The 20,674-nt window shown below is 44.3% G+C and overlaps 1 protein-coding gene across 1 annotated transcript in view; it reads left to right on the top strand.

The window, feature by feature from the left end:
- Positions 1–6: 6 nt before the first annotated feature.
- Positions 7–20,674, top strand: part of FBXO32 (F-box protein 32) — a 33,555-nt gene continuing 12,887 nt past the window's right edge. The window contains exons 1-5 of the mRNA XM_011360784.2: positions 7–133; positions 5,852–5,964; positions 6,802–6,851; positions 8,038–8,130; positions 19,827–19,920. Coding sequence (XP_011359086.1) covers positions 18–133; positions 5,852–5,964; positions 6,802–6,851; positions 8,038–8,130; positions 19,827–19,920 — 466 coding nt within the window. The 5' untranslated portion in view covers positions 7–17. The remainder of the gene's footprint in view (positions 134–5,851; positions 5,965–6,801; positions 6,852–8,037; positions 8,131–19,826; positions 19,921–20,674) is intronic.

The raw sequence follows: 20,674 nt of genomic DNA, 5'->3' as shown, positions 1-20,674 counted from the left end.
GGTCTGCTCGCGGTACCATGCCGTTCCTCGGGCAGGACTGGCGGTCCCCCGGGCAGAGCTGGGTGAAGACGGCCGACGGCTGGAAGCGCTTCCTGGATGAGAAGAGCGGCAGCTTCGTGAGCGACCTAAGCAGGTAAGTGGTTCCGCCGCCAACTTCCAGCCCCGCGAAGCAGGCCCGGGAGGGCGGCGGGGGCGCGAGCAGAGGGAGTGCGGAGCTGGCGGGCTTGGAATAGGCTGAGGAGGGAGCCCCTGGCTGGGGAGATGGCAGTGAGTGGCCCAGTTTCTGCAGAGGTCGCCAGAGCACGGGATTCGGAGGATTTGGTTTCTCTTTTTGTTCAAGGTCAGCGTCTCCAAGTGGGCGCGACCCCTTACAGAACCCCGGGTCCTTCTGAGAATCTATCCACAAACGTGGAGCTTGTCCGCACACGCTCACGCTTAAGCACACACCTTGAAGGGTCCCCGGCCTTGAAGACACCAGAGTTGCGCAGTTTGCAAGTGTGGGGGCGCGGGCTAGTGGGCCGCGCGCCGTTCACCGCCGGGGTGGCGGGGCTCGAAGCGCCCGAGGGCTGTGGGCACAGTCGCGTGACTGCCTTGGACGCAGGTTCCGCCGAAGCGCCGCCAGGCTCTTCCCACGCAGAGTGGGCAGGCGACCACAGAGTGGGCAGAGAGGATGAGTAACCAGGAAGGGGCGGCCAGACGGTCCCTGGGGCACCGGCGCTTGCACGGCGGATTTGTGGAGCGGTGGTCAGGCGTCAGGGCTGCCGCGCTGAGGGGGTCAGGGGGGAGGGGGGAAGAGGATGGAACCCTTGTCTCCTGCTTCTGCGAAGGCCAAGCATTTGCACCTGTTTCCTCTGTGGCCCTTTAGGTCAGTTTTCTTCGCAAAATGAGTGCGACCCCATTTTCAACTGGTGCCTATCACCTGCAGAAAGTCCACCTGGCTTAGCTGGGCCCCTGGACTGGAGATTCCACCTGAGCTCTGTCAGTGGGGTAGAAAATCCGAGGTCCCCTGGGCTGGGTGTTCTGCTCAGTTAATAGCGCTGAAGCACCACCTAAGAAATCAGGCGGTCTGGAATCTGTCAGTCCAGGATCCCAACGGGTGACTTCCAGATCCCTGGCATTTGGCCCAGGTGAGGAGGGCAATGAAAATGGGTCCAGAGGGCGACTGCGCGGCGGGGTCACCCTCGGTGCCTCTCTCCCACCACCTTTTGTTAAACACCTCCCCCCATCCCACCCCGTGTGCCCTCAAATTGACTTCAATAGAGAGTTCTGTGAGGCCAGGTTCCCACTTACTGAAACTTCCCAGTGGTTGTTTGGTTGAGCCCTTGGCACTCATTTTAAGAAAGCTATCGGGATAATATGGTTATTTGGACAGCCGCGGGCGGGGGACACACAATATTTAATCTTGGAGGCCTATAAGGAGAGACAACAGCAAATTGACCTTTATGTTAAAGATACTTTTAGGCAGTCTCTGCCACTGTTAATAAAAGCAATTTTATTTATGTAAAAACCAGATAATTTACTTACAGAAAAATAAAAAGATTACCTGCTATCACCAGACTGTATTTTGTCAATTATGTCCTTCCTTCCTTCTTCCTCGTTCCTAAGGATTATAACCTAATATTTGAGTAACTTTATTTCTGTATGACAGTTCGGATTCTTCCTAGGGAGGTGCAGCAGTGATCTGCTGAGCCGTGTTGCGGTGGCTCACCCAGTAATTTAGGGTGCTCCCCAGTGGAAAGCAGAAGACCCCTGGGTTCAGCAGGAGAGGATTCAGAATACAGAGCCTCTGGTTCATAAATATTCCCACTGTCCCTGCTCCAGGAGAGGAGTTGCTATCACCTTCCTTTCGCAGTAATAATGATGCCTCTCTCTCCACAGAACAGCAGACCTGAAGATGGTTTCAACTGTCTAAAATGTTTAACCTAGGCTGGGACCCATAGCTCACTGCCCCTTTGTCCCCTTAATGAGTCTCCCTTCTTTCTTCCTATTTCACAGTCTTCTGAACTAGAGCTGTCTCACTCACCATCATTATCACAAATGGTGATCTATACAGGTATAGCGACTGCCTGTGGTTCTTTGATGAGTCAGAGCTTAGGAATCATTTGGTATCTCCTAGCAAAGCAGCCGGCTGTTTGTTTGCAGAGGCCTGTATTTTTTTTCCCCAGCAATTGTAAACAATCCCTTCTGACTTAGCATGAGAAGTCTGCCAACTTCTTTAAAGCATTGGCCTTCTGAGACCTGGGTTTGTAGTCTCAAATATCCCCACTGTTTTCAGTCTTGGTGCTGTTTTTCAGTGATGTCAGGTTTGGGCTGAGTGCCTGCCTACACAGGTAAGGTCAAATGCCTCTCCTGTTAGGAGACAACAAAAGGCAGGCCCTTTCGAAGGTGGGGGTGGGTGTAAAACAGAGGACCACAGAGACATGGTACACTTCTCTAATCCCACGTACCATTGTGTGAGCTGCCCAAACAAGAGTCAGGGATGAAGGGCACATTGTGTTTTTAGCCTGGGGGGCTAGTGTTTCATGTTGACCATAGTTTGTCTGCACGGCACACCTTCTCTGGACCCTCCTGGCCATTTTCTCTGTGGTCCTGTGGCCCCATCTTCCTCCAATAGCAGAATGATACAAAGCCCATCACAGCCAAGTGCCCCAAACAGATTGTAGGAGGATTTCAGAAAAGCTTAAAGCAGGGCCCCTTCTCAAAAAGTTGACACTACGTTGAGATAGAGAAGGAATGACAAGCGCTAAATTTGGTGGGGCAGATTTAAAGTTCAAGGAAAGAGCTCCAAATGAATTGGGGTGATCCAAGAATGCTTCAAGGAAGTGGTGGTTGAGGCACCTCAGATAGCCCTTCTCACCAATGACGCTCCCCCATCCCCTCCCCCAAGATGAGTAATCTTAGCTCTCTGAGCCTCAGCCACCCTTCTTTAAGTCCTGCAGTTGAAAACTTTCCTTTTGCTTTCCAGCATAGCTAAGGCTGAACCAGGAAGCAGGAAGTTTACCTTGGTGCATAAGAAAATAAAAATAATAGTAAGATTTTTATGAGTGCTTACTGTATACAAGGCACTATTCTAAGAGCTTTATACAGTAGGCTGTTTGTTTTACCAAGCAATCTAGGTACTAGCTGAGTGAGTCTGACAATTTGGGTATGTACTGGAGCAAATCAGCATAGATATGTCATTGGCCTTCGCCTACAACTAAGCCCTTTGGGGCAGCCACCGCTTTCTTAAATGGCCTCTTATTGCAAATGAAATGAAAAATGGGGCTTTTCCCCCCCTTTTCTTTTCCTTCTGTCCCTTTATCTCCGCTGCCAAAATGGTCTTACTTTGAAATCTTTCCACCTTTTCTAAAATTGTCTTAAAGTACCTTGGAATGTGATGATAGTATAGGGCTGGAGAGGTCTTTTTTCTTATTATAGGACTGTGCCTATAAAAATCAAGATTAGTAAGAACTGACTACAAAATAGCAACTTACTGGCTATGATTGAACTTAATGAAGAAAGCCTCTTTAAATGGCTTTGCTTATTTTAAAAATAAATGTCGCGGTTCTTAAACGGTGGTGGCTTGTTAAAATTTTCTGTTGCGATTTTCCATTGGCTTTGTATTTCCTTCAAATGGACATAATTCAACTCTCAAAATAGCCTCTAACTGAATATATTATTACTTAAAAGACAACATAGAAGCAAGCAACATACATAAACCCTATAGCCCTTCCTTCCAAAACCTAGTAACTAAGCAAAAAGTTCAGGGATTCTCTTGGGTTAAAGCTTTTCTACATTCTGCAGTGCGAGAGCATCGTCAATTATGTCAGATTCTAATGAAACTAGCTTTGGAAATGAGTCACTCGGGCTGAAAGCAGGTTATTGGCGTTTCTGTGAGGAAAGCAAGTGCTCCAATTCCTTTGAGGAATGTTTTCAATTAGAAAACAATAAGATGAAATATAAATATTGCAAACTTCTAAGGAATGGCCCCACGAAGTGGCCTGCCTGCTTTCTCAAGCTCTGGTACATCGTGGGCCAGCCAGGGGACCTTCCATTTTGTCCCCTTCTCCTCAACTTTGATTGAAATTTCTCAAGTGAGCCTTAAAGACTCAAGAGTTCTGCCCTCCCTTCGTCCTGCTCCTCTTTTCCTGCTGACCTCAGAGCAGATAACTGACCGATGGGTGGTTTTGTACCCCTGTCTTAGTGCAAGGAGACAAACACACGCCCACATGTGACACAGAGCCTGGCCCGAAACATTCGCCCTTGGCTTGATTAAGAAAGTATCACTATTATTGTAGTGGTTGTGAGTAGTGACAGATGGGTGCTGTGGTAATGGGGGGGATCACTTCATAAATTATATCAATGTCTAAGCATTGTACTGAAGAAAAAAATTACAAATAAAAAAAGAAAGTACCCCTGAGAGAGGACATTTCTGCAGTACTCTCTCTCAAACCTAAAAATATCCTGTTTTCCTGAATGAAAAGGAGACGGCTAAAGACACCAGAAAACTTGGTAAATGGCGTCCAGCATGTCCTTACGAGGGAAGATTAACAAATGGTTGGTTACCTATCAAGCTTGTCCCTATGGGTCCAGAAACACTGAGTATATTGTTGGCAATGTCATGTGCCAGCATTTTAGCAAGATACTCATTGTACTTATGGAAGCGCTAATTGAGAGACTGTTGTACCAACAGGATACTGGAACTTTTTTCAAACCCTCTTTTTTTTTTTTTTTTTTCCATTTACACAATGTCCATGGAATGGAGAAGTACAAGTGTACCTCCTTTTACCCAATAGATGTATGTCTAAAAAAAATGTAAATCATATTTTAAATTCAGAGGAACTCAGAAAAGTAAAGTACTCTAATATATTGGTGTGATTTTTTAAAACCTAGTTTCCGTTTTACTAATTGGCATTATAAAACTTGCCTTGCATATAAATACATACCCCCGTGAGAGTTGGGAGAGTCGGGTACCCACCTTCTTATTATATCTCTGTATTTCTCCTGCATCCCTTCTGTGGAAACTCTTCAGAAATTTCCAGAAACTTTGAAATTACATTGTACAGTAGACTAGAACTCAGCCAGCCCCCCCACACACCCCAAATGATGGCTTAGCCTACAAGGGAAATAACACACATGACCTGAGGTGAACCTCCACATCCTTCAGTGACTTGGGAACTGGGCAGTTCTGTCTTCTCAGCCCTCATAAATATATGCATCGTGAACTCAGCTTGTTCCATTTAGGACCCAAGGTCTTCACCTCGCAACCTCATGCCTAGTGTTACTCAGTTCCGTGAAACCTAAACAACTAGCACTGCACACGAAACATCTCCTAGAAATGGAGTTCGTAAGTCAGATTTTTGTATATGTGATCATCTTTTTAAGGCGCGACAGAAGCAGCTATTTAAAAAAAGCAGCTTGGGTACACTTTAGGAGAATTGTATGGCATGTGCATTATATCTTTTTCAAAAGCAACTTGGGGTGGATGCTTTTGCAAAATGAAGGCATTGTGTATTCCAGTGATACCAGTCATGGCCCCTCTCCTCACCCTCCATTCATCATCTTTGCTTAAAGTAATATTGTAGTACCCTTAGTTAAAGAGAGCAGGGCTGTGTGTTCGATATAATGGCAGGCACTGTTGGGAATTCAAAAGAAGCAGAAGTGCCCATCCGTGCCTTCCACAGAGATGTGACAATATTCGATCCTAACAGAAGAAAGTCTGTGCCTGCAATAGACTTCTTCTGAGGGAGTTTTATTGTTTTTTTGCGAAGCATGTATGTTTGTGTTTTATAACCCAGTAAGTTATTTATAGAAACAGCTCGGGTTAAAGTATAGCTGTCACACACATGCCCTCTTGTCTTGTTTTTCCTAGTTATTGCAACAAGGAAGTATATAATAAGGAGAATCTTTTCAACAGCCTGAACTATGATGTTGCAGCCAAGAAGAGAAAGAAGGACATGCTGAACAGCAAAACCAAAACTCAGTGTAAGCCGTTTTGAACTTAACGGAGAAAGCTGTTCGAAGATCGTTATGATTGGTTCTTTAGGGGGGAGAAATTCACACCTTGAATGTTCGACATCTGCTTCAGTGTTTACTGTGTCATTGATAGAGGATTCTGGGAACTTTGCACTCAGAAACCTGGCTGTGCATTTTACAAGGGAGATTAATGTGTTCTTTATAGTCTTGTTTATAAGTCAGTTGCTAGTTGGGGCATTTTTTTCCCTGCTTGTCACTTATATTTGACATAGTTAATTTAGTTATTTATACAGCGATATGGTCAGCTGAATCGGATCCAGTGTGCGCTTATTCTGAACTGTGTTTTGAGGCTTTGAAAATAGATTTGTTTCTCTTTCCTTGTATAAATACTAGTAACATTTCTAGATGCTGTATGTATTAACAGAGTATAAAGTTCTATTAATAAGCATGAATTACAGATCTTTAGTGTAATCCATCTATACTGCATGGTCTCCTCATGTTATCTGTTTTATTTCTATGCTTTATAGCCTTATATAAGTTGTAGGCTTGGCATTTAAAACAAACTTGTACTTAGGTATTAGATTTTTTTTTTTTTTCATTTGGAGCTATGAAATACTAAATCTGAGTATCAAAGATTTGGAGTGCTTTGGACAAAGTAAATTATAACCCCAGTATTTATATGCTGCAGAAATTAGGCATTTGCATCCTCTTAAATGGTCAGTAGAGTTTTTGTATTTTTTTCTCAAACCTTTTCACGCTTTGGAATAAATGAAAAAGAAACAAGTTTAAAATCTTGGGCATGTTATAAATTTTAAAGCTGGGTAATTTTTCTTTTTGTCTGTCTAGATTTCCACCAAGAAAAATGGATCTATGTTCACAAAGGGAGTACTAAAGAGGTGAGCATCCATCTGTTGATTAAATTTATTAAAGGGTAGGCATAGCTTAATGCCTTTCCCAACAGAGTAGGTGGGAAATTGGGCAACAATAGGATTTCAAATCATGACTGTCCTCTGGGTGTGGGTGGATGGTGACTAGCAGCTCACTAAAACTAGCCAACCATCAGAGTTTGAGGCTAGAGAGAGAGAGAAGCAAAAGTTACTAAGTGGATCCCTCCAACCATTTAGTGAGATAATATATGTAAAAGTGTCTATAAAGATTAATATGCCACCTCCAAAGTATTATTATAAAGCCCTGACCTTTCCCTCAGGACAGTCCCTCCTTTTTGTTCTCTTTAGAATTCAATCCAGTTAAGTTTTAGCCCTGGAATGACTGGTCATCAAATACAGCAGAAGTCTTAGTGCCTGTGCTGTGTGAGGCACTGAGCTAGATGTAGAAGGGGTCAAGACACTGTAATACCTACATTTGCATGGCACTTTATAAAACCCTTTTACGTGTATTTTCTCTCTACACAGGCATTTATTGGCTCGGACAACTAGGATACAAGGCAGTATGATAGAATGATAGAATTTTTTTCACTGTCAGGGAGCTCAGGGAATATCCCTCTGTGATTTGAGGCCCAGAGGGGGTCAGTGATACACCGGAGCCCACCCATACTTCAAGGAGAGCTGGGACTATGAGTCAGGGCTCTCTACTGCCAGTTCCCTGTGGGTTCATAGGTCAAAGATCAAAACTTGTGCTTCCTCGTGAAGCCTGAAAAATGCTGCTGATGATCACAATGAGAAAAGCACTAGAGAGCTGAGGCGAGGTAGCAGGCAGAGCTGGCAGACAGGTCTCATCCTCCTCTCAGGAGTACGTGACAATGACCCACCACCATCATCTCGCACATCACATATCCAGCTCCCACCCTTTCCCTGAGAAGCAACTACTTGTGATTTTCCCTGGCTATTGTGTGCAGAGAACAAGGATCTAAACGGTGCAAGTCACAAAGAGGGGTGTTTAACATGTGAATCATTGACCAAAGTACCCGCCAGCTGTACTACCCCCATATTTGTGGCTCTCGGGAAGGGAGGTTCCCAGAAGGAGCAAATGGCCGTGGCTACCTAAGGCAGGCATCAAGCTTGTTCGGTAGAGTCCAGGTGGATCGTCTAGAATAACCTCAGTTCCCCTTCTTCTCGTGTTTAGCGTCATGGTTATTGCACGTTAGGGGAAGCGTTCAACAGGCTGGACTTCTCAACTGCCATCCTGGATTCCAGAAGATTCAACTATGTCGTACGGGTAAGTCTCAAGCACCTGAAGGCTTATCCAGCCTCTCTCTCAAGTTGAATGGCCTTTTCAGGTTATCTAAAGTAGTTTTCCCCAAAGAAATAACATTTTAGGACCCTGGGAATTTTGAGGGAAGCAGGAAATGGACTCCTCAACTTCCCTCTCTCCTAACGTACTTCAGGTTCTTATCTGGATCCTGTCAGGATGTGCCTGAGGTTGGCACTAACGGATGGACTGCCGTGATACCCGTAATACCTGGAGGGAGGCACCCTCAGCCCCCAAGGACAGAGGGGAGCATGCTGCAGCCAGCACTGGCTCTGGTGGCAATGATAGCAAGAGAGGATTCAGCAGGAAGCAAGCCATAAAGCACCTTGGCTTGTTTTAAAAAACCTTCTGATTGTTCACACTGTCCCATTCCTTGTCCTACTGCAGCTGATTCTAGGCGACCCCAAGGCATTCTGAGTTTAGACCACAAAACTGGATGAGTTCAAAGCACCTAAGTGCTGCTTTCCCGTGGCTCCCTGCCAGCCCACTCCCATGTGATGACAATATTTAGTCCTGTGTTTACCTAAAGCTTGACACTACCTTTTGGGGTCACTTATTTTTCCTTTTAAACTCTATGTTGAGGAAGAAAAGGTTTTTAATGAGCTTTAGCAAAATATCAGTGATGAAGATAGTGAAGCAAATAAGTCTAACCATGACCTTCAAGTCGGCGGTTCTTCTTAACTGGTTTACAGTTGTTTTTCCCCCTGAGCATTTTTGTCAGTGGCTCAGCCTGTGAGGCAGCAGCTGTTTGGATTTTAGGCTCAGAAGTAGGAGGGAATTTTCCTCCTGTGGGTGTTGAGTGGTTTGGATTTTATTTTCTTTTTCCTGGGTTGTTGTGCTTCTCGGTGCCATGTCATAGAGTCAGATGATTGCAAAGACTCGGCCAGAGAAATGACATTCAAGCTCCCTTGAGTCCTGGATCGTTCACCTGTCATCTGGGCAGATGCAGGGCTGCCGTCCCAGCTGACCTGATAGAAACCCAGGCCTCCTTGGAGGTCACACGCTCTGAGCTGCGGCCCTGACCACGTGAGCAGATCTGTCCCCTCTTCAGCTAAGCCCTTCTTCTGGTCCGAAAGGGTCAAAAATAAGAGACCGTCCTGATGAAATGTTCATGTCACTCAGTGTGACTCTGCCACTTCAGGGAGGTCACTGCAGCCTGCAGCCCAGTCCAGGCTGGTTGGAGACAGGCCCAGGAAGACTGGAAACTCTGTTGCTAAGAATATGAATAGTTTCCATCCTCTAGGTGTTAGAAAAAGACACCCAGATCTGGCGTCTTGATTACAAACTGGTCAGCCAAATGGACAGTTTTTAGATGGTTCTCCTTCCTACCTGTTTTTCCTTTCACAAGAAATAAAATTAAGCAAAGGAACATAATATAACAAAACTATGCACGGATCATAACAGTGAAACTATTTCATGCAAGTATGCGCGTTATCATCCTTTATCCTTTCAATAACCCTCTGAAGTGTAAGTACTTTTATTGTCTCTGTTTGAATCAATGGAGGTACAACAAGATAAAGTGACTCATTCAAGGTCACAAAGCTACATAAGTACAAATCCAGGATCTGGAACCTGGGCAGTCTCAGAGCCCACACTCTTAAGCGCAACGATGAGTTCTATGTAAGAAGAGGATTGGAAGTTAAAATGGCCTGGGGTCAGATCCCCGCTCACTCTTCTAAGCATTTCATCTTCTCTGAGACCCCTTCCCCTCTGCAAGAGAGACTTGCAACAACCTGAACTTAGATATATTTTATATGAAAAGACTCTGCAGACCAGAACCTATTCTATAAATTCAGCTTCTAATATTTATTATTACCTACCTAAAATTATCATTGATTCCTCCTAACGTTTATCAACATTTTTAGTCGATAAAAATGTTTTTCTACTTAAAAAAAAAATAACCGAGGAATCTTGCAGTTGATTAAGACACAGCGCAGAGAACCTGTGTCTGATAATATCTAATTGCAAAATATATATCACGAGCACTGAAATAATTTTGAAGTTCGAGAAACGGCTGAATGCTTTCAGAGTTGTTAGGTTCAGAAGTAGTGGAAAAATCTTTCTGTTTTGGAAAGAACAATCTTTTTTTCCCCTTCACTGTTAGAGCCCTCTGTAATTTGAGAAATAATATGTTATTTTTATGAAGAGCTTAAAACATTTTAATGATAGGCACTGCATTTTGAGGCTTTTCTTCTAAGGAACTCAATACACTTCTCATCTAGTCTTCTTATCCTTAAACCAACTCTGCAGCGTAGCCTGCCAGCACGTTATCCCTATGTTACTACCTCGAACTAATGGTTCCTTAATGCCGCAACGATTCTTTCTTTAGTTCCAGTAAGAAACCGAACCAGTTTTGAAGGCCTTAAAAAAAAAAAATTTTTTTTTAAATCTCTTTAAAGGCAAACTACATTTTTAAAAACATGTGGTGTTCATGCTGGCTGTCACCTTCCGGAAAAGAGACACAGGAAGGAATAAAAGAGATGGCCAACACTGCTATCTCAAGATGTCATAATTTTGATCAGTTAGCACAAAAATTTTGTGGAACTTTCGGAATCAAAAATTTTAAGGTTTCTATTTAGCTTTTTACCTGACCTTAGCTGGCTTCGGGCTACACTCATTGCCTGTACCCTCTTCCACACACACCCCCAAGTGGCTTAAATACGATTTTAACTGGGGGTTTAAAAGATGATTTCGAATCTTTAGAAGCAGCCAATTACTCACGTGTGAAAGGTCATTTTAAAGAACTTGGTTTACACCATGCCCCAGGACCAACACATTTTGGAAATTCCCCCAAGGAGCTGGAGAGGGTTCCAGGAGCTGGGCTGTTGGTGGGGTGGGAACTGGGTAACCGCAAGGAGGCCAGTGCTGACTAACGCCCAGGGCACAGAGAGGCCAGCGAAGGAAGCGGGTCTCCAGTAAACGGGAGAGGGTTTCAGAGACCTCACACTGGCTCACGGCTCTGTGAGGTGACCCTACTGTGGCCCGGTGGTTCCCAGAATCACCTGTGAAGCTGGTCTACAGAAGCCCACCTCTAGAGCATCTGATCAAATTAGTTGAAGGTGGCGCCCAAGCTTTGCTATGGAAATTTATCCTCCAGCTGATCCCCAGTGTGGTTTCAAATTTGTAAAGCAGCTCAGAAACTACTTGGGAGCCCAAATGTTATATTTTGCAAGCCAAGTTTTTAACCAAGACACATTGAGGCAGGTGCACAGGAAAGAGCTTTAATTGCTTTAATGGTATGATGGCCTTTGACCCGGTCCTCCCAGCTCTCTCTGTGGAATGAGAATGTGTCACATAGATGAGAACTACGGACGCCACGTTCAGAACAGAAAGGTCCAGGAATACCCTGAGTACCGGTTTCCTGACTGGAATGAACTGACCCGGATGTGCTAGTAGATCAGGAAGGACAAACAAAAGCTTGCCACCACATCCTCTCTGTCCTTCTGCAGCAAAGACGAACTTCACAGCCTAAACCGATGCACATTCTTTTTTTCTTATTTTTATTTTTTTGCATTACCACCCTAAGTCCATTTGAATGTTTCCAGCAAGTTATGCATTCCTACCACCCCTAAAAGTCTCTTCCAAAAACATGTTTTAGTTTAAATTGACTGGCGGTTTGGCAAACGGAAGGCTGAAATATGGCATGATGACTCAAATGCAAACCCAGTGCCTTCAATTAAAAGGCGTGCCGTCGCCAAGCCCCTGGCGGGTCGTGATGTGCATCAGCGGCCTGGCCGCGTCACCAGGTCCCTCTGCCACAGTGACCTTGGATTAATTTGCTGCTGCACACACTCGGTGGCCTGCCTTTGATGGAGCGTAGCCTCTGCCACTTTGGATCTTAAAACTGGTGGTATCTTTTTCCATTGGGACTAAGAAGCAGGGATGGAGGAGAGGAGGCTAGCCACCTCAATGGCAACAAAGTCAAAATAGCAGAGCCATGAGTGTATTTGAAAATGACTCGCAGAATGGTTGGGGCCCGTGAGAACTCACTGCAGGGCACTCACTCACAGTACCAGCACAGGGCGGGTCCATCAGCGAATGCTGATCAGGATGTCAGTGACTTTGCAGAAGAAAGTCTGCAGTTCTCAGAACTCCTGGCCTTCCCAGTCATAAAATACACTCAGGGAAGCAGACCTGCAATGTCTGGGTACCCACAGAAGTGGGGGACACTCACAGACGCGAGAGTATAACCATAGATGAGGAGAAGATGCAGAAGTAGAGAGCTACCTGAAGAAGTAGGGGTGCCTACACAGTCACGGAAGTAATAGGGTGCTTGCTAAAGCAGGAGGGTACCCACAGAAGTGGGGGCATCCAAAGAAATAGGGAAAGGTTGAGAGACTGGATAGTGGTGTTTCTGGCCATGGACTCCTAACTGGAAATAAATAATGAAAGCATATATGCTCCATGTATGTATTTTCATAAATTTGCTTGTAAGTCACATACCTTTAAAAGGTGCTGATAATGGTATCTACCCCACTGTGTGGCTGTGAGAAACTGAATTTGAACATATGTGCTTTCAAGGAATGCCAGATACACGGTAAGCGCTGGGTATCAGTCGTTGCTGTTGCTCTCATCTTGAGGGTCCTAATTACAGGCCTTAGAAAACACACAAAAATAGAAGTTGAAGATGAAACAAAGCATAGAGATTGATGTCTTATGATTTTTCTACCTGATTTTTCTTTCCCTCCCCACTTTGGAGGACTGCTAGATCAAAGGTGTGCCCGTTTTGTATAATGTCTTTCTTGAAGACTCAGAATCTAAACGTATCCCATCCCCAGGACCAGAAGTGTATTTTATACTAAAAGTCTACCTGGGTTTCTAGGCTAAATCAGGTGCTCGTTATATAGGGGGACGTGCTAAACTGGACAGGTGAGCAGAATTTTAGGTGCCAGTTCAGCAGACTTTTCTCCCACTCAAGTAGGGGAGGTTCCTGAGAGCATTTGACACGGTTCTCTGAGCTGTTCTGGTGGAGGGTAAGAGAGGTTTATTTTAAGTATCTGTGACCTAGGCTCCAAAGGCCCCTCAAGGATGCGCCCTCTGATGGCAATCAGTTGACAGCATCCTCTCGTTAGGGCCCAATACATAGCAGATTGCTTGGGGTGAATGCTTTCAAATCCCTTAACAGGTATTTCTGTATTAAGCCCATACCATATACCTAGTGTTGCCATAGCCACATGAGAATCATGTAAGAGCTGGCCCCTGCTTGTCAGGAGCTTCTGGGTTCCTCTGGGGGAACAAAGCACAATGACTGAAAAGTGAGTTTGGTCCTGTTTGGAGGATGGAGGAAGGAGCACTGAAGACAGCTTCTTGGAAGAGGCAGAACCTGAGTGTCTCCTTCCTAGATAGAAGGCTCTGCAGGGGCAAACAGCATGAGGAAAAGCCTGGAGACAGGAGAGAACGGAAGAAGAGGAGTGATAGTGGGCCAGGGGCTGAGGGCCACGTGACATCCACCTTCAAAGAATCCTAGGGTAGAGGTGAGAAGGGCTGGAGTAGATGGGGAGCCCAGTTTAAGCAGGATCACTGAGTCCAACAGAGCTGCTCAGACTAATGCAGCAGAGAGTAGGCGCCATCGCAAGTTCAAAAATATCTGGGATGGATAGAGGACAGAGGGGCAAGTTTCTCTCGGCCGAGAATACAATTAATTCATGTAAACTTGGCCTGCCTTCTGAGGATTTTAACACCCTCAGTTAGATCTTTCACTTGTAAATAATATTTACCCAATCTTGACATGCCTGAAGATTATTAATGTAGCTAAGATCTTCTCTCTTCCAACCTGTCAGTGTTCAAGCTCAAAGTCAGGACAAAACTTTCCAGGTTTTTAATCTGTGTTATTCATTGAATAAATAAGGGTCTTGGAAGTACACAGCACTCAGTGCAGGCAGAGGCACTGCCTGATGTAACCAAGAGTTTATTGCAAAAGACATAATTTTCCTACGGGCACCCAGCACGTGAGAAATGGCAGGGCTTTCTTGAAGTTTCGTGAAGCTTCTTTCCTATCTTTGATAATCCTGTGCATGTTTTCCACTCAGACATATAATTCAACTGCAGAGCACATTGTCATAGATGACAGAACTTAGGGATAAATTATATTCTTAATATTCTGTGCAAGATAGAGTATACTTGATTATAAGCCTCATGGTTAACTTCAGTGTGGTCTTGTCTCCAATGATAGCAGGTAGGGCAGCTGCTGTTTTTTGTTGATACTTCTGAAGCCCCCGTTGGTCGGTGTCCCTCTAGAACTCAGCTGCTTGCCCTCCTGGAAAGTGTTTGCAGTATGTTCGCATTATAAGTAATTTCCTCCTAGGGCATCAGCTGGGTCCAGACCCCACAGGGATACCAGCCGGACAATTCAGACCATCTCCCATTAACCTTGATTGTGTCATTTGACCATCAGAACCCTTCTCATCTACAGCAGGAGGAATTTGAGTATACCGTGTCCCAGGTCCCCTCCAGCTATAACACTCCTTGATTCTAAGCTAATGTATTAACAAGCACATATTTGTCGAGTACCTGCCATGTGCCAGGCTGAGGTAGAGTCGTAAATGAAGCAACTTCTGCTGTCTTGAGGTTCGTATCCCAATTAGACAATCGGCAAGTAAGTAAACTATCATTGTGGACGTGTATAAATGGAACAGTGAAGGACACTGAAACCACAGTAAGACAAAGATGGCGACTGGGAGGTTTCCACATACGATGGTCGCGGAAGGTCTCTGAGCTCTGAGCAGCTGGCATATGAACAGAGACCTGAGAGATGGGATGGAGCCAGCACGTGAAGATGTGGCAGAGCAGAGCAGAGGCAGAGGCAGGAAGTGGGAATGAGCTGAACCTGTTCCCGGAACCAGAGGTGGCTCTGTGGCCAGAGCAGAATGAAGTGGGGAAGAGCTGTGGAAAATGAGGCGGGAGGAGGAGCGAGGACTGGAGCAGGGAGCACTTGCCAGTCACTGGAAGGAGTTTGGATTTTTTTCTGAGTGCAAAGGGAAGCCGTTTGAGGGTTTCAAGCAGAGAAGTGACGTGAGCTGATGAACTGAAGGGAAGAAAAGGTACAAACCCTGCTTCTTCTGTGGGTAAAGTGAGATAGGAGGGAAGTCTCCCTTCTGCTCGTTCATCTTCCACAAACCACTTCAAACCGTGGTTGACATCCGCTCCGAGATTTGCTATACAATATTGCTTGCAACTAGATTTTTCTCCCACTCAATGTGAGCCAGCGCTGAGGGGCAGGATGTGGTTTCGTCATGGGTGACCACCATCCCTTCCTCCGGTAGCCAGAACCATTCTTATACTGCACAACTAGTCGCTGGAAAGGATGCCAGATACCCAGACTGCCCACACGGTGATGACACCATGGAACTCAGGAAGAGCCAAGAACCTTATTCCTCGTCCCCCTTCACCCTCCTGCCTCTCCTTAAACACAACCACAAATTACTGGCACCTAGGCTAAATTTTGCCCAGCAGAAAACAACCAGCCATTTCCAGACAAGACATTTTCCCCTGCTTTCTTTTTCTCGTGGCTAGGGGCAAAGAATCCAATTGGCTAAGCCATTTTGGTAAATAAATTGCTAAGTACAATTCTACTTTCCTAGGCTTACAGCTCTCTTGACACAGAAATAATATAAATAAATTCTGTTCTCTTGACCACAAGTTTCACACAATACTACCTATTGGTTCTGGGCGTGTAGCATTATGCTGATATCGAAAGTAGACCTAAATGATTTACCTAAAGCAATTGCCTCATCCTAAATACGTTATTAACACTTTCTATGTATTATTTCTCCTTTAATGTTAAGAGCTGATTCCCTGTCACAATATATTAATATAAAATTTCTAGACTCTGTTTCCCAGAACATAACACATGGTATTGCTACTATTTTGAGAGCAAAGTTTGGCCCTATGTGCAAATTTGATTGATCTTAACAAACCGAAGTCCTGAAGCTATTAAAATACATATTAGATGTATCTGGGCTCAAGTCCTGGCCACTTACTAATGCTGGTATGTCTTAGGTGAGTTAACTTCTGTGAGCTGCAGCAGCCTCTTTTATCATATGGAGAATCCACCCCTTTGGGTTGTCATTGAAGATTAAACAAGATCACACATGTAAAGTGCTTAGCACAGTTACTGGCATGTAATAAACACCCATTATTATTAGCAAAATAAGACTTCATGGTAGATACAACTATATAAGTCATAAAATGTATCGACACTAACTTATCAACAGGGAGCTATTAAATATATTACAAGGACAATAAAAATGACAGGAATATTAAAATTCGAAAGCATTGAAGCATATGGTTGATAATACATAAAATTGAAATACAGGGATTCTAAAAGTCTTAATACCAGTCGTATTTTACCTTACTAATTCACTATACCCTCCCTGGCAATAATTTTACCTAGTAATATTCTCTGTATTATGATAAAATAGAATAATAATTTGTTGAGCATATTCTTAGTACCGGGCACTGTTTTATGACTGCTTTATGAATATATTTAATCTTCACAGCAACGCCGAAATAGATACTACTATTATGTATATTTTACAGATAGGGAAACTGAGGCAGGCAGTTTGACTCTGTAGCCCTCACTCTTGAACTCTGTGATATATACATCAGAAGTTGGCAAACTGTGCCCCCCTACCTGTGTCTGTAATTAAAATTTTATCGGAACACAGCCACCTATGCATTTACCTACTGTCTACAGCTGTTTTTACACTACGACTGCTGAATGGAGTAGCTGCAACATACACCATTTGGCCCAGAAAGACTAAAATATTTACTATCTGGCCCTTTACAGAGAGAAAGGTTGCTAACCCTCAATATCAACTTTAAACTTCACTAAAAGACTGGAGTTTGGAAGGGGAAGAAATAACGTCTTATAATAATAATATTATATGCCTTGTGTTTGTTTTTTACCATGAGCTTTTACATATTTATCTCATTTATTCTCATAACAACCCTGTGATGTAAGTAGTCTTTTTAAAAGTGAAGAAACTGGGGTTCCAAGAAGTTAAATGACTTACACCATAAACTAGACAGTAAACTCCATGAGTCGGGATCACGTGTCTTTGTCTTCATAGCCACATCACCTACTAGGCCAAAACGGCCACTCAAAAAAAAAAAAAAAAAAATACTTGCAAAACGAATGACCAGTGTAAAGGTCACCCAGCTAGAGAATCTAAATCTTTTCCAATTCCAGGTTCTTTCTCTTGATCCCACAGCTGCCTGCGGGTGAAAAGAGGAACTCTCCCTTGAGGTTAGGATTAAACATGGGGTAGTTAACAGGTCATTCTATTCTGCCGCCAATTGACAAGTTTTTGCTGTTGTATTCCTCCTCCTCCTTAGTCAGAGATCATCTCTTTTCCTTCAAATGCATAGTCATGACTCTGAGAGTGTTCTTGTCCTTGTGATTGGTGCATTTTTAGACAGGATTAAAACTGACACCCTCATGAGGCGATAGTCACATGGAATCTGGGTCTTGGATGGATTTCAGGCTGAGCTCTGCCCGCCCTCCTCCCGCCCCCTTGACCTACCTCCCGCCCCACTATGAGTCATAGCGCACAGCCTACTGCCCTTCCAAGAGCGACTCAAGGCTTTGTTTTCTTTCATCTTGCTTTGCGCTGGTCATGTGAGGCTCAGGGTATTAATAGACCATCGGCTTGGCCTTCTGAATCTTCTTGTTGGTCAGGGAGATAAATGAAAGGTTTGGCCAGTCCCTTTGTGCCATTATTCACTCCTCTTTTGACTGTCACGTGCTGGCTGGTGACAGCTGAACCAGACAGGCAGAGGGCATCCAGTGTGGTCACCACCCATGGACAGGGCCTCTACTGATGTTCTGAATTAATGCCTTTCTTGGTGGCTACTTGGTCAGCTCCTGACTTACAACCTTGAATCACAAGTACTAATCTTAACAAACCAGCCTCAAGCCTTTTCTCGACGCCTCCTCCCAGTCAGATGAAGATGACGGCATCTCTGCCTGCATGTATGAGAGATTCATAAGCCAGGCTGGAAAAGGTTTTGGGTTTGTTTGTTTGTTTGTTTGTTTTTAACTTAAAGTAAAATTACGCTCAGGAAATTAAAAGTCTTTACATGGTCAGACAGGCTCCCTAGGGGCTCCATGGGGACAAAATTTTTAAACAAATGTCTTGGAAGCAGAGGTTCTTTGAATTGCTTGGGGGCTTGGATCCAAAGATTTCAGTTCTCCTGTGCAGCCCAGTGTTTGGAGTGTCACTTTGCTAGTTCCTTCGGCCTTGATGCCAGCACCCAGCACAGCGTCATGCTCAGTGTTTATCGACTTGAAGAAAAGTCGGGCTGGGGCCTGGCCAGGACATGAAACGCCCTTGGGAAGTTTCCTAGGATCAGAGATTCGAGCTCTAAAATAAAGCAGGGGGCCGGCTTCTCGAAGTCTAGTTTTCTTTTTAAGTCTAACGCTAGTTAGTTTTACTTGGGGGCCTGGTGGGTTCTAGTAAAATTAATTCTTTTCATTTTACATCAGTTCTTTTGTTTGATAACGCCACGAAAATATGAGGTGTGTTGAGGACTCTGCTGAGCCTCTCACTGCTGATGGAGTAGTTCGTAAGGTTTAGTCTCTCAAGCCTCACTTTGCTCATCTGTCAAACAGGTTGAACCGTATGATCTCTGAGACCCCTTTCCAGTCTAAAGTTTCACTTTTTCAATAAGAATCTTTGAATTTTTAAAAACCTTGCCATATCTGTAAAGAATTTTGCTATGGAAAGGAAGAAAGATTGGGCTAAGGATGCACCAACTTAAATTATTATTTTTATTTGTTCTTGTTTGGCAATAATGGGGGTGGCGGGAATGGGACATACTTCTTCAATGAACAAACCCACCTTTACTTTCTACCTAATTTATGCCATCCACTGTGCTAAGGGCTGTATGTGAGTGCCCTCATTTAAAGCTCTAATTTTTAGTAGTACAGATGAAGAAACTGAGGCACCAAATAATTCAGGAATTTACCCAGAGTTGCAGAGCTAATAAGTGGTCAAACCATGACTTGAACCTAAACCTAGAGCTGCAAAGGTCTTAACCTCTAAGTAGAAATTTGTATATATACTATACATCCACGAATTTCTCTCTTTTCCAGTCATTTGCCTCTTTCTACAGAAGGTGCAGTGAAAGAGTCTAATTGATAGACATTTTTATGAAACGCTGCATAAGCAGGAGAGAGATCTGAATAAGAACTGACACCTCCTTGGAAAGTGCACATTGATACTGAACACGAGCTTTTAGGTGCCTTGAGAACTGTCAGTGCCAGTGGGAAAGAAGTTCAAGTGCAGGTAGAGGAATTACCATTGGGACTGTTTGTATGGGACTCAGACATTCGCAGGGCATAGGAGGTTTTGTTCCCTTAGGAGTACGTCAGCCTCCCTCGCTGAAGTAGGACAAGTAGAATGAATTAGCCCCAGCTGAAGCCAAACTCTTTATTTTGAAAAGAAAAAAAGCAATTAAATATTCATCCTGATTCCTGGGTTTTGAATTACCCCCATTTGTCTTTCACTTTGAGCATCTGCTTTTTATTGCATCGTGTCCCTGCCTGCCATTTATCTCTCCCCGTCAGTCTGTATCTACGTGTCATGTGACTCAAAAGTGGAGATTAGAGGAGAAAAATATCTCTGTATTCTAAGCCTGGCAACTTCTATTTTTATCCACAGCTGTTGGAACTGATAGCAAAGTCACAGCTCACATCCCTGAGTGGCATTGCCCAAAAGAACTTCATGAACATTTTGGAAAAAGTGGTTCTGAAAGGTGAGCTCTCTCTCACTCTCACCCCTTTTTATAGCATGGGGACGGGAAGATGGATTTTCCAATAGAGTGGACATGTCGTTAGAATTAAGGGACTGTGAGCGGATAGAAAGGAATAACTCCAGATGCATTTCAGAAGGGCCAGATTCCAGTTCATAGAGAGGTACAGCTCATGCCTGTGACAAGGAGTGAGACCATCAACCTCCCTTCCTTTTATTGGCATCATCCATTTGCCCTGCTGTGAGCCTCTCAGGCTTCTCAGTGTAAACACATGTCCCGACCTTGACGACCAAGCCTCTGGATTCCAAATTCCTAGAAAATTGAGCTGTGTGAACAGGGCGGAATAGATTCATAGACTATCTGAGCGAGGAGGAACCTTAGATCTCTGGCTCAACTGACTCATTGTGCACATGGGGAAACTGAGGCCCGTGAGGAAGAATGATTTGTCCATAATTGTACAAAGAGTCACCCGTGCAGGATTAGAACCCAAGCTCCTGACCCTCACCCCGTGCGCCTACCGCTGACCACCTAAAAGGGACATAGCACCACAGGGCAAAAGAAACTACTTTCAGGTTGGGCGAGCGATGGGTGCTGGTGTAACAATGAAAGAGAATGAGCCTCTGTAGAAAACCAGAGAGAAACGAACAAAGAGGGACCTAGATAATTGAAACTCTACCCAGTGACCTCGAGGGTGGAAGCTTAGCCAAGTGGAGAAGAAACACACCAGCAAGAAAGAAAACCCTGTGCCTAGAGGCAG

The sequence above is a fragment of the Pteropus vampyrus genome, unplaced genomic scaffold (genome assembly GCF_000151845.1).
Source record: "Pteropus vampyrus isolate Shadow unplaced genomic scaffold, Pvam_2.0 Scaffold59, whole genome shotgun sequence".
Classification (NCBI taxonomy): Eukaryota; Metazoa; Chordata; class Mammalia; order Chiroptera; family Pteropodidae; genus Pteropus; species Pteropus vampyrus.
The sequence above is the reverse complement of the archived record's forward strand: the minus strand, read 5'-3'. Positions and strand labels throughout refer to the sequence as shown.